The 24,679-nt window shown below is 30.8% G+C and overlaps 2 protein-coding genes and 1 long non-coding RNA gene across 5 annotated transcripts; 2 read left to right on the top strand and 1 right to left on the bottom strand.

Annotated features, from left to right (window-relative positions):
* The first annotated feature begins 1,398 nt into the window (after positions 1–1,398).
* Positions 1,399–2,107, top strand: LOC121209595 (subtilisin-like protease SBT2.5). 2 transcript variants are annotated; one of them, XM_041080514.1, is made up of 3 exons: positions 1,399–1,547; positions 1,642–1,789; positions 1,913–2,107. In XM_041080514.1, exons 1-3 carry the CDS (start codon positions 1,471–1,473, stop codon positions 1,928–1,930), a joined length of 243 nt encoding a protein of 80 aa, XP_040936448.1. In that variant the 5' UTR covers positions 1,399–1,470; the 3' UTR covers positions 1,931–2,107. The 2 variants fall into 2 exon arrangements, with proteins under 2 accessions (XP_040936448.1, XP_040936447.1); XM_041080513.1 differs by having other exon boundaries at positions 1,899–2,107.
* Positions 2,108–2,391: 284 nt separating this feature from the next.
* On the bottom strand, positions 2,392–3,134 carry LOC121209596 (uncharacterized). Its single transcript, XR_005904721.1, has 2 exons — positions 2,796–3,134; positions 2,392–2,684 (listed from the first exon to the last, which is right to left on the bottom strand). It is a non-coding gene; the product is annotated as an uncharacterized lncRNA (long non-coding RNA).
* Positions 3,135–20,668: 17,534 nt separating this feature from the next.
* LOC107923034 (uncharacterized) lies at positions 20,669–23,256 on the top strand. Of its 2 annotated transcripts, none has more exons than XM_016853242.2 (6): positions 20,669–21,076; positions 21,153–21,214; positions 21,325–21,460; positions 21,793–21,865; positions 22,464–22,529; positions 22,777–23,256. In XM_016853242.2, the coding sequence occupies exons 1-6, from the start codon at positions 20,922–20,924 to the stop codon at positions 22,984–22,986; spliced, it is 702 nt and encodes a 233-aa protein (XP_016708731.1). In that variant the 5' UTR covers positions 20,669–20,921; the 3' UTR covers positions 22,987–23,256. The 2 variants fall into 2 exon arrangements, with proteins under 2 accessions (XP_016708731.1, XP_016708732.1); XM_016853243.2 differs by having other exon boundaries at positions 20,689–21,076; positions 21,799–21,865.
* Positions 23,257–24,679: the final 1,423 nt, after the last annotated feature.

Below are 24,679 nucleotides of genomic sequence, written 5' to 3'. Positions count from 1 at the left end.
GCTGTTCACCCTTCTTTCCTACCACGTACATAATGTTCTCACGTGCACGGGGATTTTGCCGACTTGGAGGAGGTACGCACGCATCCACTAGTTTACTGTCAGACAAGATATTTTTGTTGCCTTTATTTTTACTTAATAGTCTAATATTATTAGGGATAATATATTTTTTGGACCCTCACTTCGTAATTAAGTTTATTTTGGTACGAAAATTTGGTAATTGGATCCTTTTTTATTTTTGAACTTGGATTTTGTCCAGTTTTAATGATGTGACCGGTGTTATTGAAATAGGAATAGATTGGATAAAAAATCGATTGATATATTAGTTCAAATAACAGGATTGAACCCATTGAATAAAAGATTATTTAAAATCAATAAAAATTAGAAATTAAGATAAAAATCAATAGTTGAATAAGTTGAATTGATTTAATAAAAAATTTTCATAAATTTTTAACTATTGTTGGTCTAACAATTAAATCGATCAAACCAACTGAATTAAAAAAACTAGTGATCTCATCAATGATTACCAATTTAATTATTATAATATTGTATGTTACACACTCCCATGAATGAGCCATGAGTGAATTTCACGTAGTAACGGCATGTTCTACCATTGGACTTGCTAAAATGTTCAAAGTATATCCAATCGATACTGTATTTATTTGTTCTCTTTTTAATTACTATATTGTTTTGGTTAATTACACGTTAAAAGATCAATTTTATAATCCTTCCAATAGCCATTGCTTTAATTTAATTACCATGACAGTGTTCTTTATCACATATAAAGTCGTATTTGTTTTTATAAATATTGGTAATGAAGATTACGTGCCATTCTTTTAAAAATTTCGCTTATAAAATCTATATATACAATATTATTTATGTTTGTCGTATTTTATAGTATAAAATTGTATCTTCAATTAACAAACAATGTCAACATTGTAACATATATTTTATTAAGTACATAACTACATTTTCGGTTGTGTGAAAATGCGTATTTAAGTTTGACTTTCATCGAGCTTACCAGATAGATTAGAAACTAAGCTAAAATTTAAGTTGGCTAGATTAGATGTTTCTAATTGTCGGTATGAACGTTAAGGTATCATAATATAATAATTACTTATAGAAATGTTGCAAGGACTGTTAATATCTGCTCAGGTCAATGAATATGTTCACACTTCACATTAATTAATCTCCACATTATTATACTCTACTACATATTATAGTTCATATTTCAGAATTAGGGTTCCTTGTGATTATTTGGTTAAATGCTAGCTGGAAATTTATTATATAGTAGTTGTTTTTTTTTTTAAATTAATCTTTGAAAAGATTGAATTTGTGGTTGAATATATGTTATGTATGTGTGTGTTTGAAAGGTGGGTCTATATGTCACTGTTCATGTATAAATACCTAACATAAAGAGCTTGGAAAATGTAAAAACTGACCAACCCAAACCTGGAAAAAAAAATAGTGGCAATGGGGAGCACAAGAACTGAGCTATACTTTGTTTTCATGAACTATGATCCTGAATACCACCGTCTTCGAGCTGATCAGTGAGTTTCATTATATCATTACTGCTTCATATTTTAATTATCTATCTGCAAGTTTCTTTCTCCATGTTTATGTTTTCTTATTGTTGTTTAATAGAACTAAAAAAGGGGCGTATGAGCTTGATTTGTATCTGAGTAAGAAGCACGACGAGCTTTTGGCAAGTACCCTTCAAGCTGGTACTTATAAGAAGACCTTATCTTTGGTCATTGTTGATGGTTTTGCAGTTGAAATCACAGAAACTCAGGTATACTTAAAAAAAATTGAAGAATACATACGGATGTCAGCAATATCAATTTTATTTTATTTTTACACTTTGGGTTGTGTTTATTTATGGTTTTGTTCAATGTAATCAGGCCAATGTGCTTAGATCTGCAAACGGGGTTAGAGTTGTGGAGAAGAATCAAGAGCTTCCTTAGTGGAGGAGATAGCTATGAAGAATTTTATATTATATATTAAAAAGCTTGAAGTTTATAGAAGATTGATGAACATTTGTACATGTAGGTTTAATTAAGTTATCTTTGTTCAATAAAATCATTTCTATGGAGATTTAAGTCAACAAATATATCCTTTTCTAATTGCTACTTTTTTATTAGTAGCTCTTTGATATTACAATTGCTTTATAAACATTTTATGCTTTGAAATCAAAGACCTGCAGCTGGGTTTTAGAGACTGGTGAGAGGGTTAGCTAAGGGAACCCAATTTTTATTTGTGAATCCAAACACAACAAAGAACTAATGCCAATGTCCATAAAGAAACGATCATGTCCCCCACATTGGCTGACACAAATGAAGACAGATTCCCTCTTATCCTTTGTAATTTATGTTTAACTGGTGAGGATGGGACAACTGATTTGAAACAATTCATATATGTGTGTTAATGTCTTCCACCCCTTCCACTTTATCCAATTAAGGTTAAAGACAGAAACGTACAGCAAAAACATACTCGAAAACGGTTCAAAATTTCAACATTAATGTTTGAAAGCCTGTCTCTGAATTTGTGGGTCATTCCTCACATGCAATACGTTTGTTGCTCTTTTGTCCTTTCTCTGCTACCATTTTCTTCAATCAAGAAGCTCTTATACCCAGAGACTGTCATGCATTGCCTTGCATTATAACCTGTAAGAAATGTTTGAGCTTACCCTGAAAAAGTGAAAGCAAAGGCAAATAAAAAACATGCTCTTCCATATTGTTTTCTTCCATGAAAAACCTAAAAACTTAGAGCTTGATTAGATAAAATGCACTTAAATGTACTTTAATTCATATCCTCTTTCAGTCTAATGTTGATACCAATCGAACAAAGAACAGTGAACATTGTCCACTCTCTCCCCAAGGGATTCATTTTAAAGCCCTTAAAAAAAAGGTAAGCAAATACGGAAGCCCTTGAGGGAGAGTGGGAAATGAGTTCCCATTGAAAATGCATAGGCACAAAGCTATCTTTTTAGCAAGGCAAGTTTTTTTTCACTCTCCCCAAAGATTTCCAGCATTGCCAGGGCAGTATTCGGAGGCATTGCAGGAAGCCCTTGAGGGAGAGTGAGGAACCAATGCCTTGTAAGATTCAAGGACCTTGCTGATTGGTTTGGCGCCTGATTCACATTGAAGAGAATTGGCTAACAAACACCCTTTTATAGGATTTGAAAAAGGCTATATGAGTAAGGAAATACATGTATCGAATATATATTCATATTTGACATGCAAATAACGAGGTATTTCAAACTTGCTCAGAAAGACGCTCACGGTTGACTTCAAAGTCTGATGATCAGGAAAGCTCAAGTGGACGACGGAATATAAACCAATAAAAAATGAGTGATTATAGAGTTCATCCGATCTTGAAACCACTGAAGAATTGCCAAACACAGATGGGAATTTTGGCCTTTAAGAACCTGCACAAGGCATTAAAGATAAAAAAAGAATAAAACTGAAGCAGCTTGGTTAAGTGCTTAAGAGTCATTTCATCGTTATCAATGCATGAATATGATTGTTTATCCATAAATGTCAACGCTAAGATTGATTCCCCATTGACATTCCTTGCTTTTAATCTCTAATAAAGTTAGTTGCATATCTTGCAAGTTGGACAATAGGCCAGTCTTGATCTGGAAATTTCTGCTCGTATTGTTTTTTTTTCTTTTTTTTTTCCGTTTGCGCACTTATGGCAATTCCCATGAATAAATTAGTTATTTTAACTTAATTATGAAATGTTATAAAATATATATTTTTTTAAGTCATCGACCATTAAATGGTTAACATAAAAATATTTTGTCAACTTTTAAAATTGACATAATAGCAATTTTAACCTCAACATTTATACATAATATCATTTTAGTCTTGGTTTTAAAAAAAATTAACTCTCAATCTTTACACATTGTGATATTATTTTATAGTTTTTCATTTCTATGTGACATCAAGAGTCTGTCTTGAAAAAATGTAATTTATTATATTGGATTTTTAAGCGTTTTTATTTTTTGTCTATTTTGATAAAAAAAATTAACTTTTTAGGTGAAAAGGTTATAAACAAAAACAAAACTATAAAAAAAAATTCAAATTACACAATGCATGTAACAACTAGATTTTTAGTGGTACTGGAAAAGGCGGTTTTAGAACCCCATTTTCATAAACTAAGTTTGTGAATATTAAATATAAATATTTACGTAGTTGGTATAAAATAATATTAATGTTTGGTCCATTAATTTTGTCAATTAATTACTTAATTAGGATACAATGACTAAATTATAAAATTCTAGTTGCTATAGGTTTTTAATTGACCAAAAAATTGAAGACTTAAATTGCAATTAGTCAAAGTTTCAAAATAGTAAATAAACTATTTCTAGTTATGTGATAGTGGAAGACATGGAAAGTCCACAATGTTGGATTAATAGGTTAATTATATTAAGTAAATCATAGTTTAATTAGTTAAATAATGTAACACTCCTAACCCCAAACCGTCCCGGAAGAGAGTTATGGAGCATTACCGGAGTTGACAGAATAATTACACACAATTTCATTTACTTTCTTATGTTCATGTCAAAACTGTCTTCTTGAGTAACAGTCACTAAAATATTTATATCTAGAGCTACGAAACTCCAAATTAAGTTCCGTTAATTTTTCTTAAAACTAGACTGATATACATTTCTACCATAAAATTTTCAGAATTTTTGGTTTAGCCAATTAGTACAGTTTATTCCTCAAAGTTACCCCTGATTTGCTGTTTGACAGTTTCGACCTTTCTTTACTAAAATTTAATTATCTCATAGCACAGGACTTGGATGATGTTCCCGTTTATTTCTCTTGAAAATAGACTCATTAAAGATTCTAAGCACATAAATTATAGCCTGTAATTATTTTTATACAATTTTTAATGATTTTCCCAATTCAGAATAAGGAATTCCAAAATCAATCTGACATTGTCTCACAAAAATTCAAATTCATACCAAATTAGTCAAATCCTATTTTATACCATAGCCAAATCTAAATTTATTTATTTCATCCTTACATTTACAATTTCAAAATGACATACACATAAGACATCCTAGGTACATGCCATTACCAATAATTAACACACTTTACCTTAATGAATTCGGGATCGGACTGAGATGCTGATTCAACGTTCTATCTTTACTAAACCTGTGCACGGAAACAAACCGTACGTTGAGTATGGTATACCCAGTGGTATTTCTATAATCCGAACACTTGATAATATAACAATTAAACTTAAAATCACAATGATAAATATAACCATTCATTTATTTATTTTATAGATAAGTTTCATTTACTTACCATAAAAATTCTATACAAGCCATATAACAAACACAACAACATATTTGCTCAATTCTTTTCATTTGCTTACTGTGTAAATTCTTTCAATATATTCACAATTCACTTGTATTCACACTTTACTTCTTAACAATATACCATTTTAATTCATTCTAACATCAATCATCATCCATTTGAACTTCACTCATTTCATGAACCTTTTGGTTCATGTTTTCAATCTCATATCTCAATTTCAATTCTCAATTCAATTTCTCATTTCATTCCAATAGTTCAATCAATCAAATTCATCGATTTATCTTTTCACTTATTTACCCCTATTAACAAACCCGGACTTTGACGGATACACGAATTCCAACCCAAACACACTAGTACGGCACATTGTGCCTAAAACGGTACACAGTACCTGATCAGTATACGACACATAAAGTGTAACAGCCAAATTTTTCAGTGGTGTCGAAAACAGTGATTCGAGATCACTAAATCCGACGAGTATGTTTAGAAATTTTAACAAATAATAATTATAGGCCAAGTGCGAACTTAAAAGAATTATTTTTAATTAGTGAATTTTACGATTTTAAAAGAATTAATCAGGTAAATTTGGTTGAAAACGAGGTATCGAGACCTCGGATTTATAAACCGAGCCATAAATATTTTTATAAATATTTATGGAGTGTTATTAAGTTAGTATTAAAGTTTCGTTAGGAAATTTTAACGTTTGGTTAGTCAATTAATTAAAAAGGACTAAATTGAAAATAGTGTAAAATTTATTAAATTGTGATTAAATAGTTTAAGTGATTAAAAAGGAGGGATTTAAAAGACAATTGGACCCAAATTGTATGGGCTGGACGGTTGGGCAAGAAAATCAGCAAAAAAAGACAAGGAGAAACAAGGGCAAAATGGGAAATTTTGCAAATTAAACATATAAAACAAGACAAATTTGAAAAATCTAGAGATATCATCATTTTTCTTCAGCAAAAACGCCAAGGTAGGTCTGAAAGCTGCTGGTTTTTCATACTTTGACATATGTGAGTTCAATTCTTACCCTTTTCTTTGAGATTTTTATGTTTTTTGTGACTTTTACAATTAGGTCCAAGTGTTTAATTCATTAGTTTTTGATTTTATGAACAAAATTGAAAGCTATCATTGATAAGTGTTAGCTGTTTATGATGAAATAAAATGAATTTGAAGCTTTGATTTTGTTGTTTGATGATTTTATCAAGTAATTTCAATAGAAATTGATTTTAGGACCTAATTGTGAAAAAGTTGTGAATTAAGGTTTAGTGTTAAAATTCTGATTTTTAAAGATTGTGTAATAGTTTAGAATGATGGAATAAAATGTTAATTGAGAAAAATTAGCTTAATAGATGGGCTAATTGAGCAAGGACTGAATTGTATGACCTTTGAAATTTAGAGGAAAAATGGTAATAAACATCTTGAACTAAAACAATATTGGACAGCAGAAATAGACTAGCTTTGAAAAATCACCATAAATTTTATAAATCGAATTAGAAGATGAATAAAATATGAAATTAAAGCTTATTGATTCTAGTTTTTCATAGATGAAACGGTGTAAGCAATGGATTTGTAAATTATGACATATAATGAATTTTGTGAGACAATGTTAGAATGAATTCGGGTTCCCCTGTTTTGACTTTGGAAAATCACCAAAAATTGGAGAAAATTAATTGGAGTCTAAAATTTATATGCTTAGAATCCTTAATGAGTCTATTTTCAATAGAAATCAATGGGAACATTATCCGAGTTTTGTACTGTGATATAATTAATTTTTAGTGAAGAGAGGTTAGAACTGTTGGATAGTGAAACAGGGGAAACTTAAATGAATAAACTATACTAATTGGATAAACCAAAAATTCTTAAAATTTTATGGTGGAATCATATGTGAGTCTAGTTTCAGGGAAAATTTACGGATCTTAATTTTGAGCTCTGTAGCTCGAATTATAAATAATTGAGTGACTATGACTTGTGTGAACAGATTGATGTGAGCATTAATAAGTAAATTGTGAAATCGTACTTACAAGAATGTTATATACATTAAGGATGTAGAATGGAGAGGAGGAGGAGGAAAAATATATATGAATATTCAGTTAGCATGGCTAATTTGCATGTTTTAAGCTCATGGACTAAATTGAATAAAAGTAAAACTTTAGGGGCAATTTTGTAAAATGTCAAAAATGACTAAATTGAAGGGAATAAATTGTTTTATTATCTAAATTAATAAATTAAATGAAATTATCAATTTAAGATTGGGTGAAATTTGAGAAAATGGTAAATTACCAATATGCCCCTAAATCTTGGTATTTCTGCAATTTAGTCAGGTAGGTTCGGATACCCTGAATGAGCAAGTAAATATGACAATTTAAGTATTGTATCGTATTTTATATGATATTCTGAATTGAATGTATGAAAAGGATGTTACATGAAACATGAAAATGAATACTAAATAATATAAATTAATTGAAATTATTCTGAAAATTTCGGTAATGCCTCGTATCCTATCCCGGTCTCAGGTACGGGTATGGGGTATTACATTTAATGGTATCAGAGCTAAGGTTTAGCCGGTTCTCGGACCGAACGTAGCATATGTGAAGTCTAGAAATACATGCCATTATATAACTTGTGATAAGATAATGTAATATCTTCTAATTCTGATGAGATTTATTTTACTTAAAGATAGAGATACTTTCCCAACCAAGCTAATTACGATAATGATAAAAGCGATACTTAAATATATGAGCAAAAGTAGATTATGATGAGTCGAAACTCATAAAGGTATGAATAAATGTTATATTTAAATTTATGTGTATAGTAAGTAAAATTTTAAGGTAAGTATTAATATTGAATTGAATTTGTATGGATATATGTGATTGATGTGGAAATAGAATTTTGGATATATGTTATATTTGAAAATTTTATTTATTGGGAATGTGATGAAATTGATATGAATATGTGATTAATTGAAATGTGTATTGATTGGAAACTGGAAAGTGAATTGAATACCCTATTAACTGTACCGGACTGAGTCGGATATAGTTGGCATGCCATAGGATTTTGAGAAGGGATTTGGAGATGAGATTTGGATATGCTGATGTTTATATCCTTCGGATTTATCCGAAGAGGCACTTTGTGCTATTCTGGTGTGTTTTGGATGGATTATATTATTCTGATGTGTTTTGGGTGGATTATATTATTCTGGTGTGTTTTGGAGGATTATACTGGTGTGTTTTGGTTGGACATTTTGGTGTGTTTGGATGGAATCCGTGTATTTGCCAAAGTCCGAGTCTTGTTAATAGGGGTAAATATGAATATTAAGTGAAATTGAAATGAGAATTGAATTCCCTATTAACTTGTCGGACTAGTCGGATATAATTGGCATGCCATAGGAACTGAAAGTGTACGGGATTTGTCGGCTATACTGATCAGGCACTTTATGTGTCGTATTTCAGGCATCTTGTGTGCCGTATCAGGCACCTCGTGTGTTGTTTCAGCCACTTATGTGTCGTATACTGATCAGGTACTACGTACAGTTTTAGGCACAATGTGCCGTACTGGTGTGTTTGGTTGGATCCGTGTATCCGTCTGAGTCCGAGTTATGTTAATAGGGTTGAGTAAATGAAATGAGAAAATCGAATGAATTTGATCGAATAAACTATTGAAAGTGTGAAAAAAGTGGAATTATGAAAAGAAATGTGAATTGTGAATTGAAATAGAGATATGAGATTTAAAGCTTGAACCAAAGGTTCATGAATTGATTAAAGATAATATAGATGATCTATGATGCCATTTGATGAAAGAGTATTGCCGAGATATGAAATTAAAGCATAATTAACACATATGACTTATATTGTTACATGCTTGATGTCTATTATTTATTATAGTATTTATAATTTGAATTATGGTAATACCACTGAGTACAAACATGCTCAACATACGATTATATTATTATAATTCAAATTATTTATTATTATTAAGTGTTAAATCCCTATCACTCCATATGGGATTCAATTCTATTATGTTTGGAAAAAGAAGTCGATGGTGAAACTTATATGAGACTATTCTTCTGTCTCTTCCGGTTTTCTCTGAGAAATCATTTGGATATTTATTATTATTTTCGTATGAGTTTTGTTCTCGGATTTCTGGTATGGTATCGTATTTTGGAATTTTTTATCTCGGTTTTCCTATCACTCTTATTTCGTAAATTATCAATCATAATTTATCCTTAAAGTATGTTCTTTGGTTTATGATGATTATGTCTATTATGATAAGACTATCCATGTCTGTTTGGCATGTCTACGATGTTATGTGCCCAACATGTTTGATTAAGTAAATTTTATTCAAAACTGAATAAGTGTGTGTTTATGTACACTTGGTTGAATAAGTATGATTAGTAAGTTCATATGGCTAAATTTGATGTTGTGATATGAAAATTTCATGAATGATATAGTATATTATTGCATATGAATGTCATTAAACTGTGATAGTTGTAAAATAATATTTGAATAAAAGTACAAATTAAGTGGAACAACGGATTTCAGTACTTTCGTTCAGTGGCTAAGACGAATTGACGGAAAAGACCATGGTTGGACCATGGCATCAATGTGATATGTGATCTGTGTAAGACCATAACTGTAATGGCCCAAATTTGAGGTTATCGGAACAGTGGTTTCGGGACCACAAATCCGATGAGAAAAAATTTATTTTTCTTATATTTTTATGGTCTACAATTTCACAAAATGATTTCATGAAAATTTCGTTCGAAAATTTCGACGTTTGGGCACTCAATTTAGTCAAAAGGACTAAATTGTAAAAAGTGCAAAAGTTGAGTTCTACATGTTAGAGGTGTCCAATTGTTATGAAACTTTAAATTGGAGGTCTTTATATGATAATTATACCATTGGTAACTTGGTAGACAAAAATGGACATGAGATAAGTGAAATAGAAAATTTTTAAGTTAGGGGCAATTTGGTAATCTAGTAATTAAAATGAATTAAAAGGGAAAAAGATGGCAAAAATCATCATCTTCTTCATATGAACGAAATCAGCAAGGGGGGAAGCCATAGTTAGGGTTTTCAAGCTTCCAAGCTCCATAGTAAGTGATCCCAAGCCCCGTTTTTAATGTTCTTTACGTTTTTGAGATCCCGGTAGCTTAATTTAGCTTATTCTAGCAATAATTTAACCTAGGGTTTATATTTGGAAAAATACCCATAGGTGAAAAGTGTTTATTTTGATGTTTTATGATAGAATATGAAGATAGAAATTATGTTAAACAACTTTTGCTAAGCGATTTTAAGTGAAAACGAGTAAAACGACATAATCGGTAAAAATACCTAATGTTCATAAGTACATGTTAGAGTGGGAATTTGATGTTGCCATAGAAGGGAAAAATGTTCAGAATGTTATAAAACATAAGAATAAGAGATGAAGTTTAATTTCCGAGCCTTGGGGCAAAAATGTAATTATGTAAAAGTTTAGGGGCAAAATTGTAATTTTGAAAAAGTTAGAGTCGAGGGCTGTTTTAATGAATGTGGTTATTAAATAAGTTAAATTTACTATTTTAGATCAAGAAGTACGAAACTCGAGGTTAGACAAAGGGAAGAATAAAGTTGAAGACTAAGTTGGTGAATTTGGCTATAATTGGTACCGAGGTAAGTTTACGGTAAATAAATGCAATATTTCAATATTTATTATTAATGCTGTTAATTTCCAGCAATTATGAATTTATTTTATGAATTTATTTGATGATGATCCAAGCATGAAATGATAGAGAATTAAAATTTAAAAGTCCCGTTGATACATAAGGATGGTACTGGATACGAATGTCATGACATTTGGGTAAAGAGATCCCATGTAAGACCATGTCTGGGACATGGCATTGGCATCCTTAAGATCATGAGAGGTCCCCTGTAAGACCATGTCTGGGACATGGCATGGGCACCGAGACGAGAGGTCCCATGTAAGACCATGTCTGGGACATAGCGTTGGCACCGAGATGAGAGGTCCCCTATAAGACCATGTCTGGGACATGGCATGGGCACCATCACGAGAACATCCCATGTAAGACCATGTCTGGGACATGGCTTTGGCATGTTATTATCAGAAGAGACCCGAGTATCCTTATTATTCCAATGTAGCTCAACGGGCTTGTAAACGAATCATGTTCATGAAAGTTCAGTTTAAAGCATAAATGGCAAGCTCAGGTAAGTTGTAAGACTTAAGAACTTATTATACTATCAATTGATGTTCAACGATGCAGCAAGGATTGAGTAAGTTATGCACACAAGTATTCTAAGTAAACAAGTAAGAGAACTAGTATGAGATTAACTAAAGAGTAAACTAGAGATATAGACATTGAGTTTAATTATTTAAGTTAAATATTGTTATTTATTTGCTAGTAAACTTACTAAGCTTTATGCTTACTTTTTTTATTTCTCTTTCTCTTATAGTATTGCAAAGCTACTTCAAGGATCCTAAAGAAGTCGGAGATCGTCCACACTATCAACTACAACTGCTCGGTATTTTATATCGAAACACGTTTGAGTTATGGCATGTATAGGGATTTAGTTATTTTGTATGTTTGTAATGATGATTTTGCTAATGAGTGATGTGTAAGTATTTGATGATGTATGGTTATTAAAATGGTTAAGGATGAAGGTGTTTGTTGTTATGAAAGATTAGGTGATAAATTATGCATGGAAATCATGAAAGGATAAAATTTTGCAAAGAAACAGAATTCAGGCAGCACAGTGACGTGAATTTGAAAAATCACCCAAGATAGTATAAAATGAATTAGAGGGTTAATGATATATGGAATCAAAGCTTGTTGAGTCTATTTTCATGGAAAAATAACGGTGTAGAAAAAGGAAATTTATATTTTAAGATATGTGAATTTTAGTAAGATAGGGTCAGAACTGTTTTTGGAGTCCCCTGTTCTGAGTTTATAAAATAATTACAAATTGTACAAAAATGGTTATGAGTTGAAATTTACATGCTTAGATTCCTTAATGAGTCTATTTTCTGTAGAAACAAGTAAGAACTTCATATGAAAATCCTACAGTGAGAAAACTTATTTTTAGTGACTAGAGGTCAGGGCAGTCAGGTGGTAAAACAGGGGAGACTTTAACTAATAAACTGTACTAATTTGCTGAACCAATTCTAAAAATTTTATGGTGAGTAGATATATGAGTCTAGTTTCAGGGAAATTTTACGGAATTAAATTTTGAGTTCTGTAGCTCAAGTTATAATTAATTTAGTAACTGCTGCGCGATTGGACAGATTTGTTGCGAATAATGAAATAAATTTTCAAACCTAGTTTTTATGCTCCGAATTGGTAAGATAAGCTAAGTAATGCCTCGTGCTCGACTCCGGAAACGGTCTCGGGTAAGGGGTGTTACAATAGCTGGGCTATGGCATTAGAGATATGTGATTACGTGCTTCCGTATAAGACCATATCTGGGATATGGCATCAATGTGATATGTGATTCGTGTAAGACCATGGCTGGGCTATGGCTACAGTGTGTGATATGTGACTATGTGCAAGACCATAGTTTTACTATGGCATGATGAAAACAAAGTACTCAATTCTGAAATGGTTCCCTAAATTGATTAAGAAAGGTAAGTGATAAATGGACTTCAAAAATTGAAATTGATTAATTGTTGATATTGAGCTAAACTAAGTGAATTAATTGTTTGAAATTGTAGATGGCAGAAAATATTGATAGACTATATAAGTGTATAAATTTTCTTGAAGTGAATTATGTGAAAACAATGATGTTATGTATGAATGTCAAGTCATATGTGTGTAGTTATGAGAGTTAAGTTAGAGGCTTTACGACCTCACCCCCTTACCAGAGTTGTAATTATGAGGGAATAAGTGAGATTTTGATGATATGCTCCGACACTGTATGCTACAGTCTAAAGGTTATTGGGAAGAGATGTTTGAGATTAATTCGGTTGTGATTATGAGAAATTTTGTGGAAGTTTTTCATTAGAGTTGAAAGCAACTTTTTCTGGTAAGATTTTCGGGGACGAAAATCCCTAAAGGGGGGAGAGTAGTAACAGCCAAATTTTTCAGTGGTGTCGGAAACAGTGATTCGAGATCACTAAATCTGACGAGTATGTTTAGAAATTTTAACAAATAATAATTATAGGCCAAGTGCGAACTTAAAAGAATTGTTTTTAATTAGTGAATTTTGCGATTTTAAAAGAATTAATCAGGTAAATTTGGTTGAAAACGAGGTATCGAGACCTCGGATTTATAAATCGAGCCATAAATATTTTTATAAATATTTATGGAGTGTTATTAAGTTAGTATTAAAGTTTCGTTAGAAAATTTTAACGTTTGGTTAGTCAATTAATTAAAAAGGACTAAATTGAAAATAGTGTGAAATTATTAAATTGTGATTAAATAGTTTAAGTGATTAAAAAGGAGGGATTTAAAAGGCAATTGGACCCAAATTGTATGGGCTGGACGGTTGGGCAAGAAAATCAGCAAAAAAGACAAGGAGAAACAAGGGCAAAATGGGAAATTTTGCAAATTAAACATATAAAACAAGACAAATTTAAAAAATCTAGAGATATCATCATTTTTCTTCAGCAAAAATGGGGAGGTCTGAAAGCTGCTGGTTTTTCATACTTTGACATATGTGAGTTCAATTCTTACCCTTTTCTTTGAGATTTTTATGTTTTTTGTGACTTTTACAATTAGGTCCAACTGTTTAATTCATTAGTTTTTGATTTTATGAACAAAATTAAAAGCTATCATTGATAAGTGTTAGCTGTTTATGATGAAATAAGATGAATTTGAAGCTTTGATTTTGTTGTTTGATGATTTTATCAAGTAATTTCAATAGAAATTGATTTTAGGACCTAATTGTGAAAAAGTTGTGAATTAAGGTTTAGTGTTAAAATTCTGATTTTTAAAGATTGTGTAATAGTTTAGAATGATGGAATAAAATGTTAATTGAGAAAAATTAGCTTAATAGATGGGCTAATTGAGCAAGGACTGAATTGTATGACCTTTGAAATTTAGAGGAAAAATGGTAATAAACATCTTGAACTAAAACAATATTGGACAGCAGAAGTAGACTAACTTTGAAAAATCACCATAAATTATAGAAATCGAATTAGAAGATGAATAAAATATGAAATTAAAGCTTATTGATTCTAGTTTTTCATAGAAGAAACGGTGTAAGCAATGGATTTGTAAATTATGACATATAATGAATTTTGTGAGACAATGTTAGAATGAATTCGGGTTCCCCTGTTTTGACTTTGGAAAATCACCAAAAATTGGAGAAAATTAATTAGAGTCTCAAATTTATATGCTTAGAATCCTTAATGAGTATATTTTCAATAGAAATCAATGGGAACATTATCCGAGTTTTGTACTGTGATATAATTAATTTTTAGTGAAGAGAGGTCAGAACTGTTGGATAGTGAAACAGGGGAAACTTAAATGAATAAACTGTACTAATTGGCTAAACCAAAAATTCTTAAAATTTTATGGTAGAATGATATGTGAGTCTAATTTTAGGGAAAATTTACGGATCTTAATTTTGATCTCTGTAGCTCGAATTATAAATAATTGAGTGACTGTGACTTGTGTGAACAGATTGATGTGAGCTTTAATAAGTAAATTGTGAAATCGTACTTACAAGAATGTTATATACATTAAGGATGTGGAATGGAGAGGAGGAGGAGGAAAAAATATATATGAATATTCAATTAGCATGGCTAATTTGCATGTTTTAAGCTCATGGACTAAATTGAATAAAAGTAAAACTTTAGGGGGTAATTTTGTAAAAATTTCAAAAATGACTAAATTGAAGGGAATAACTTGTTTTATTATCTAAATTAATAAATTAAATGAAATTATCAATTTAAGATTGGGTGAAATTTGAGAAAATGGTAAATTACCAATATGCCCCTAAATCTTGGTATTTCTGCAATTTAGTCAGGTAGGTTCGGATACCCTGAATGAGCAAGTAAATATGACAATTTAAGTATTGTATCATATTTTATATGATATTTTGAATTGAATATATGAAAAGGATGTTACATGAAACATGAAAATGAATACTAAATAATATAAATTAATTGAAATTATTCTGAAAATTTCGGTAATGCCTCGTATCCTATCCCGGTCTCAGGTACGGGTATGGGGTATTACATAAAGTGCCTAAAACGACACACGAGGTGCCTGATACGACACACGAGGTGCCTGAAATACGACACATAAAGTGCCTGATCAGTAAAGCCGGCAAACTCTCGTACACTTCCAGATCCTATGGCATGCCAATTATATCCGACTTAGCCTGACTAGTTAATAGGGTATTTCAATTCTCAATTCACTTTCATTTCCATTCCAAGATTACTTTTCAATTAAAATTTTCACATTCAAATCAATTTACAATTCAATTATACATACACATTCACCATTCAATTCAATTCTCATTCAACTCAAATATCAATACTTACCTTATAATTCACTTATTAAATATAGAATTGATATAAAACATTTAATAAAAAGTAATTTGAATTATAGTAATATAAACCGTGAATTTCTCGTTTTAATCCTCGATAGCTTTCTCCTTTCCTTTGTGCGCCGATGTCTTGGGTTCTTTGTTAACTACGAAAATAATAATAATTTATAATCATCAATATAACACAATTCAATTTAATCCATGAGCCTAAACATGCAAATTTAACCATTTTTATACATATAATTCCACTATTTACCTATATGTTCATTCAAAGCTGTCTACTTGAGTCATTGTTACTAAATCATTTATATCTTGAGCTAACTCCCTTTATCTTTGCCATTTTTTCCTTGCTTAGCCGAGGTTTCCCGAGACAACATTAGCTACGGGAATTAAAACAATTCATATTCGTTAATTCACTACTAATTTATATCTAATTAATACAATTTTTATTCAATTTCTACTTTAATTTCAATTTAATCTTAACTAGATTTACTTTTTCTATCTCAATTCATACTTCATTTCTATTCAAATTTTGTCCAAACTCATACTTAACTATTAAATTTCCAGCATATTTTCATAATTTTGAATTTATTTCCATTTAGTCCCTAAAACTCAAAATTTATAGCTTAGTTTACGATTCAATCCTTTATTCAATTCCAATCAAAATTTCTATCAAATAAACCCCCAATTCCATCATTTTATTCAACATGAACCATACTTAGAAATCTAATGACTTTCAAAATTTCTACTTAAAACAAGTAGTTTTTGTCTCTAGGATTCCAAAAACTCAAAAATCATAAGAAAATGGGCTAAATTGACTTACCAAATTAACTTGGAACCTTTAAAACCTTATTTTTTCCCTTTTTCTTTTCTTCCTTTCTCCCTTCTCTGTGTCGTCCCTTGCTATTCTGTTTCTTTCCTCTTTTTATTCTTTTGTTTCTTTTATATATATATAATGACAATAATAACTATAATAAAAATCTATTTAATAACAAATATTTATTTAACACTTGTACCAATCATTTTTATACACTTGTTTTTCTTCTTTTTTTTATATATACATATATATTTAATAATTTAATAATGTACATAATTCAAGAAAAATCTTAATTTTTCTTCCATTCACCGCCTCATTTCATGGGTATGGCTTAATTGCCATTTTGATCCTTTTATTTTCTATTACTTTAAAACTAAACTTTCACATTATATTCAATTTAATCTTTTATCCAATTATCCTTAATTAAGCTAAATTTACTTAATTAAACTTTAATTAATCACTCACTTAACTTCATAAATATTTTTACTTTTTTTATAATCTAATCCATTTTTCAGAAACGGTGACCCGAAAATACATTTTTCTAATAACCTTAAAGTTCGGGTCGTTACAAACAAGGTTAATTAGCATATAATTGTGGTATAAATAGGAAAAGTTAGTGGAAACTTACCATCTTCTTCCCATATTCACTACCGTCCACCATAGAAGTAGCTTGAAGAAAATTTTCAAAACACTTAATCATTCGGCTATAATTTGGTAAGCAGATTTAGGTTATTTTCTTGTAATTTTTATGAATTTAATGTCATAATAGCTTGATTAGCTAGCTCATGTACCAATTTGTAAAACTGATAAAGTTTTAGAAAGTTTTCATTGTTAATTTCTTGGAGAATTTGGTGTGAAATTGATAGAGTTTAAGCTTAGATTACGAAAATGACTAGATTGTAATGTTTGATCGTTAGTTTTGTACATAGGGACTGAAGTGATTAAAATGCAAAATTATTGTAAAATTCTGGTAGAAATAGAAAGTTGTAGGTCCCTAATGTATGTATGTGGAGTTGGATTTTGTACCGAGGTTAAGAATTGAAAATTATGGCTATTTCGAATTCATGGCTAAATTTAATAATATGTAAAAATTTAAGGGTATTGAAAAATGAAATTATATTGGTTCATTCATTTCAATGCACGATATGAAAATGTTTTGTATTTATGGATTGTATAAAACAATTATTTAGATCAAGAACCGGATCAAAGCAAAGTTAATTGAGTAAAAGCTAAAATTGTTGATCAGTCCTGAAGAATCAACTTGTTTGGTGTTTTGATCAGGTGAGTTCATATGATATTTGTTTACTTAGGTTGTTATGTATTTGATTTATATATGTATGTTTGATTGTGAAATATCTAGTTGTGAGTTGGTTTGAAATGATAAAATTTGACTAAATTGAAATGTAACGTTTATATGTGTAAAAGATGCCAATGTGAACATAGTAAAGGTTAGTATACGATTAGCATGCCAATAGGGTATTGTGCACGCTTGTATGAGATTTGTTACAGATTTTACCGAGGTCCAACATTTGTTGTGGATTCTCAAGTGTAACGTGACACAAGTTTAGCTTGGACAAGTAACCTGATGTGTCGTTATAAAGGTTTAGCCATTCGAGTAACCTGATATGTATATACATTCAATTTGAACAAGGAACTGGTGTGGTGTAGATACTTGTGTATTCGAGTCTGTTTACTAGGGTTCATTAGGCGGAACGGTTTAAATGAAATTGATAAATTGAAATGGAATGAAATAACATTTATATTCAAATGGAAAGTTATTGAATGAATTGATGATGAAAATTTGATTGGAGTAATGTCTTTAACATGTACACGATTGTATTATCCCTTGATTGAACGTGTTTTTGAGTTTAGTTACTTAAAGTGACATGATTTGGCATGTTACAATGTCAGTGTTTTTGATTGCCATGTCTAGTGCCAAATATTATGCAAAGCTAAAGTAACTTAAAAATGTTAGGTAATAATGTGGTAAGTTTTGTATGATACATGTCAACTTACTAAGAATCTTATATACCCGCCTTGTTTGTTTTCCTTTTCTTGTTGACCACCACATTGCAAAATTCGTCAAGCCAGATCATTCCGAAGCTCACACTATCACCGAATCGATAGTTATACTATCATTTCGAGTCAAGGGTTGTGACATGTATACAATTTTTTGGGTGAGAACCTTAGAATGTAAAAGTATCTATACTTGGCATGCATAACATAGTCATTTTGTGTAATGTCTTGCCTTGGTGATTTGGTACATATTTGATGTTGGCTATATGTTATCCTAAAATAAGATATAATCTGTACCTACACGTTTGGCTTGTAGAATGACATAAGTTGAGGTAGAAATGGTAAATTGTTTAATAAGTAGTGAAATTAACTAGTATTTGAAAATTGATGCTCTAGAGTATGCTTATAATAAATAACTTATTATTGATGGTTGGTTTTCATGCTTAAGGCTTATAAGCCATTAATGTGTATAATGTGCATAAGTGTATGCAATTGAAGTGGAATGACATAGGTGAAATTGATATTTGAATGTATGTAATGTCATGATTTGATTTTGATTAGATTGAGATGTAATGTCATGATTTGGTTTTAATTAGATTGAGATCATGTTTTTGAGTTGTCAAAAGTGAATTTGAATATTTAAATTTGTTTGGCATTTTTTGATGTGTTCTGAATCACGTGGAAGTGGAAATTAGGTGAATATGTTGAAAGGTTTTGATTGGAAGTTAGTTGTTAGAGTTGTGTGAAATGAATCCCGTCACTTGTTAAAAAATAAAATAGAGAGACAAAATAGAAAGATCTGTGAGGGCGAAGGACCGAGAGTGTGGAATCCACGCGGTACAGACCATGCCGCACAAGTTGAATTCATATAGTGTTAGATTTGTAAAATAAATCTAAATAAAACTTAATAAATTAGGATCTATCATGTCAAATCATTAAGAATAAATTAAGAACAAAACTAGATGCGAAAGCATACTTGAATCCATGAATTCCTTGAAGTTTTACTGGATCTTGGGTATTTGATCTTCCAAATTAGCACACAAAAAAATTAGAAAATATCTGCTCCCTCATTCATAATGATGGGATTGGGGACCATAACCCTAATATTTATAACCTTGGCATATTAGTTCTAATCAAATTCTAGTTAGCCCATCATTAATTAGAATTTGATTAGAACTCAATTACTAGAATATCTACACATATTTGACCCGTACTTTATTTAATAATTAAAGCCTAATAAAATTTTAACCAAATTAGATCACTTTTAATTTTGGGCTAACCTATCATGATAGTAAATAGTAACATGTAATTACCCTTATTATATATGTGATGTCCTATATTTTCCAACATATAGGACTATACTTTTTTCTATTAGACATTGATTATAACAGGGTTGTTTAACCCTTAAATAGCTATAGTCAAACTCCTCTTGTATTGTGCGTTTTTCAACATAGTGATTTTCTCTTCCTCTGGTCGTGGTTTTTCCGGATAAGGGTTTTCCACGTAAAATCAGTGTATTCTTATTTTTATTTCCTATTGCTTTGCGATTATTATTCTATCATTATTAATGTTTATTATAACATTAGAGAATAGATACCAAAATATGCATTTTGCCAAAAACAGGGCCCATATATATTGACGACCAACATCTCTCATCGCAAAGTAGACCGACAGTAAGTGACATCGCAACATCAAATGATGTGAAGTTGTGACGTGACTTACTGTGTTGGCGATGTCACGATGTGAAAGTGATGTTAAATCTAAATTTTTAAAATTTTACAATTTGGTCTTATTCCATACTCAAGTTTACAAAAGAGCTTTTATAAGTTCGTATAGAATTCGAAAATAATTATTTAAAATAAATTGAATGTGATTGATGTTTAATTACACGTGTGAATGATTAGTTATTGCATAATTGATTGTAGTTGTTCTAATAAAAATGTAGTTCGAATCCAACTATTGGGTTAAGCGAGGGTTTTACAATGCATAAATGTTGAAAAAAAGAATTAGTAATAATCCAACAAATCCCTAAAATTCAGAGCCGTGTGTTACTCCCACCCTCCATTAAAAGCCCAAAAAGGACTGTAACGATGTTAGGTGACTTGTTGGTGAAGCTTGGGGAGTTCTTCAAAGTGGCGGGAAACTAAAGTAGTATTTGGCGCCAAGGGAAACTCCATTTTATGTTTGATAGGTTTTCCAAATTCAAACTCATTTGAGAACAAGCCCAAAAGATCGAATTTTTTGTTCAAATTGTGGGGAAAAAAGGAAGTGAAATCAATGACTTCTTCACCGCCTTCAAAGCGAAGGCGAAAAGGGCAAACCGTTGACACAGAATCACCGTCAAAATCTACGTTGACCCAAGACAATTCATCCCCTTTGATAGTCTTCGCTCATGGCGCTGGTGCTCCTTCCTCTTCTGATTGGATGATCAGGTCCCTCTTCTCTCTTTCTTCAAAATATTACATGGTTCCCCCCCATTATATGGTTAAGTGAGTGGAATTTATGCAGATGGAAAGAAATGCTAAAGAAGGCTTTGAATGCTGTTGAAGTAGTGACATTTGATTACCCTTGTAAGTTCACTTCTCAGTTAAATTCGTTTCCTCTTAAAATTATTTTAAGTTGGATTTCTTTTTTTCATTTTTGTAATGTAAAATTTAATGGATTGTTTTGGTATTTACAGATATGTCTGAGGGAAAAAGAAGATCTCCACCCAAGGCAGAAAAATTGGTAGATTTTCACACAAATGTTGTTAAAAATGCAGTTGCTAAATATCCTGGGCATTCTTTGATTTTGGCTGGCAAATCAATGGGTTCAAGGTACAATATGATTGTATCTATACTATTTGTATTTGCTAATGTCTGTGTGCTTAGAGCAGTCTTTTAAGGTTGCTTGATATATTACTTTATAGCAATAACACTATTTTAAAATTTAAATGTATGTTGATGATTTTATTCATCATTTTCAACGTATTGAAGGAAGATATTATTATAAACTTGGGGTACTCATTAGCAGCATTCTTAGTATTCTGCCATTTTCTGCTTTTAAGGAATTAAGGGTCACTAATCACTAATCCTGGTTCTTTAAGATTGTGTAGATTTCATTGATGCTTGCTAGTATGTCTTGTTTTAAAGTCACGTTCATTTTGTAGAATCAGCTGCATGGTGGCTGGAAGGGAAGACATTTCTCCATTGTTAATTGTTTGCCTAGGATACCCGCTTAAGGTTTGTCATTTTTCACACTTTGGTTTTGAAATTCATAGACAGTATCCACTGTTTCTTTTCAAGTTTCTTATGAAGATATCCCATGGTTCTTTTCGTTTATACTGGTCCTATTCCATCTAATGTGCCTGTTTACAGCTGTTTGTCTTCTGTTGTAGTTTTCTCAAGGTTAACTCATCTAATTGTTATGCTTTATTTATTGTATCTTTGTAAAGGAGTCTTTTGCTACTTATGAACATAGTATTAATTATTTCTTGAATCTTAACATGTCTTTCTTTAGAAAATCTGATTCAGTGAAGAGATTTTTTGTTTTTGTTTTCCCATTTATTTCATTAAAAGATCATATCTTACACAAAGTAATGCATTTGTTGAATTTTTCCCTTATTTTGTTACTTGTGAATGTCGTTATTGAGATAGTGAACAGTTGAATAAAGAATGAACTGAATGTTGGCATTTTAAATGTGGTTCGGGTGCTCCTATAGGATAGTAGCAGAAACCAAGGACTTGTACCTGAGGAGTGGTACTTTTATCCTTTGCGATGTAGCTTGGAAACAGAGTCATGCTTTATTATAATACATTTTCTTGCTTAAATAAATATCAGGGTATGAATGGAGCAGTGAGAGATGAAACTCTACTTCAACTTAAAGTTCCTGTGATGTTTGTGCAGGTACTTTTCTCATCTTAATTCATGGTTCTTTGTATTAATGGATGTGGTCATCATATTTTTATCTTTTGTCTGTAAAAAAGATTGGGCATTTCCCATAACTGGCTGATAAATTTATGTTGCTGTATGCTGATGGTCTGGATATTGATTAAATTTTTACTAGCATGATACTATTTTTATGTAGAAATCTTTTGAAGGTTATGTAGTTCTTATAATGCTGTAAGCTACTCATTTTGACTTTGAACTTTAGGGTACCAAAGATGGTCTCTGCCCCTTGGAAAAACTAGAAGCTGTTAGGAAGAAAATGAAGACAATGAGTGGGTTGCACGAGATCGAGAGTGGTGATCACTCGTTCAAGATTTCAAAAAAGCACCTCCAAACCAAGGGATCAACCCAAGAGGAAGCTGAAGATGCAGCTATTCAGGCCATTGCATCATTTTTCACCAGGTCTCTGAGATGAAGGTGAATCAAAGCCTTAATCCTTTTTTGTCTAAGTTTGTTTAATGCCTTTAGCCTTTGTTTGTTCTAAGGATTGCTAAGGCCCAAGGTTCAAATGCTCCCTTTTTCCCTTGGCCCTATACTATTGGCGGAGCAAGTTCTCATTCACATCTACTATAACCTCACTACAGTGTTTATGGATGTGAACTGAGAAGCTTATCATTCTTGTAAGTACCTGTAACCCAAGTACTTTTTAATGTAAAGCTAAACGCGAATGTGTGAGTGAATCTAATTTAAGCTGCGCATGTTTCTGCAAGGTTGAATCTTTTATCAAGTAAAAGTGTCGTAACCATTTTTTTGAAAAAAACGAATATCGACTTGGAGAGAAAAAAAAAACGAAAAATAGGAGTCGCCACCAATCTTTTTAGGTGTGATCGGATCACCTTAAGTTAATCATTTTAATAAAAGTTAAGATTTACTATAACGATAATTTTTGGTCTACGAAAATCAGAAAATGAGTTCGGGAGTCGGTTACGCACGAGGAAGGATTAGCACCTTCGATACGCTCAAAATTGGTACCTAGTTGATTAATTAGTGTCTTAGTGTCGAAAATTTAAAAACTTAAAAGAATTTAAAATACGATCCCTCTTTGTAAAGAAAATGCTCAAATGTTAAGGACTTTCTTGTCTCATAATATAAAATGTCACATCCAGTAAGTTAGGACATGGCATTTTGAATTTTCGAGAGCGAGCTTGCCTTTTATATAAAAATTCGTGTATTTCAAAAGGTTATTCAGTTAGTTAAGGTGAACGAGGAAAATCGAAACTCAGTAAGTTAGGGCACGTTTCCTCGAATTCCCGAAAATCGAATATATTGCCTTTACTTACAAAAATCTTATTTCGAGGTAACAAAATGCCATACTCAGTAAGTTAGGGCACAACACCTCGTATCTCCGAGAATAAGCATTTTTCAAAACTCATGTCGCGATTTAAAAGAGTATTCCGTTATTTAGGTTAAAGGAGAAAAATCGAAACCCAGTAAGTTAGGGCACGATTGTCTCGAATTACTAAATACGGAATGTTACTTTTATGAAAGAATTATTATTGGGTTGAATGATATAACGCGAATTTGTAAAGACGAAAAGACATAAATCATGATGTTTAAAAGCCTAATGATAAATGAGTAATAAAAATGACAAAAATGAAAGAAGCAAACAAGCTATGAAACTTAAAAGGAAAATAATAGGTAAAAATAATAAAAAACGATAAAAATAAACAAGAATAATAAGAATAAGTAAAAAGAGGAAATTTAATAGTAAACCGGTAAATAAATAAGTGATATATAAAATAGTAAAGAAAAATAATAATAATGTTGCTAAAAGGTAAAAATATGTTAATAAGGAAGATAATAAAAATAATGAGCTAATAATATGATAGTAGTGATAATAACAATAATAGTAAAAATAAAATATTATAATAAATAAAATAATAATAATAGCAATAAAAAAAATCATAATAGTGATATTAAATAAAGTAATAGTAACAGAAATGGTGCTAATATTGATAGTAACAAAATAAAGAAAATAAAAAATTGTAATGATAATAATGACGTGAATAATAAGAAAAGTAAAAAATGATAAGTAACAATAGTGAGAACAATAAGTATAATAATAAATATAATGATATATAAAAAAATACCATATATAAAAAGTATAT

Source organism: Gossypium hirsutum, chromosome A11 (genome assembly GCF_007990345.1).
Source record: "Gossypium hirsutum isolate 1008001.06 chromosome A11, Gossypium_hirsutum_v2.1, whole genome shotgun sequence".
Taxonomy (NCBI): Eukaryota; Viridiplantae; Streptophyta; class Magnoliopsida; order Malvales; family Malvaceae; genus Gossypium; species Gossypium hirsutum.
The sequence above is the reverse complement of the archived record's forward strand: the minus strand, read 5'-3'. Positions and strand labels throughout refer to the sequence as shown.

Excerpts from the sequence above, each read along its gene's own strand:
- LOC121209595 (XM_041080513.1), top strand. The coding sequence starts at position 1,471 with ATGGGGAGCACAAGAACTGAGCTATACTTTGTTTTCATGAACTATGAT. Across the intron at positions 1,548-1,641 it reads CACCGTCTTCGAGCTGATCA|AACTAAAAAAGGGGCGTATG; the intron begins GTGAGTTTCATT and ends GTTGTTTAATAG. Across the intron at positions 1,790-1,898 it reads TTGAAATCACAGAAACTCAG|GCCAATGTGCTTAGATCTGC; the intron begins GTATACTTAAAA and ends CAATGTAATCAG.
- LOC107923034 (XM_016853242.2), top strand. The coding sequence starts at position 20,922 with ATGACTTCTTCACCGCCTTCAAAGCGAAGGCGAAAAGGGCAAACCGTT. Across the intron at positions 21,077-21,152 it reads TCTTCTGATTGGATGATCAG|ATGGAAAGAAATGCTAAAGA; the intron begins GTCCCTCTTCTC and ends GAATTTATGCAG. Across the intron at positions 21,461-21,792 it reads GGCAAATCAATGGGTTCAAG|AATCAGCTGCATGGTGGCTG; the intron begins GTACAATATGAT and ends TTCATTTTGTAG.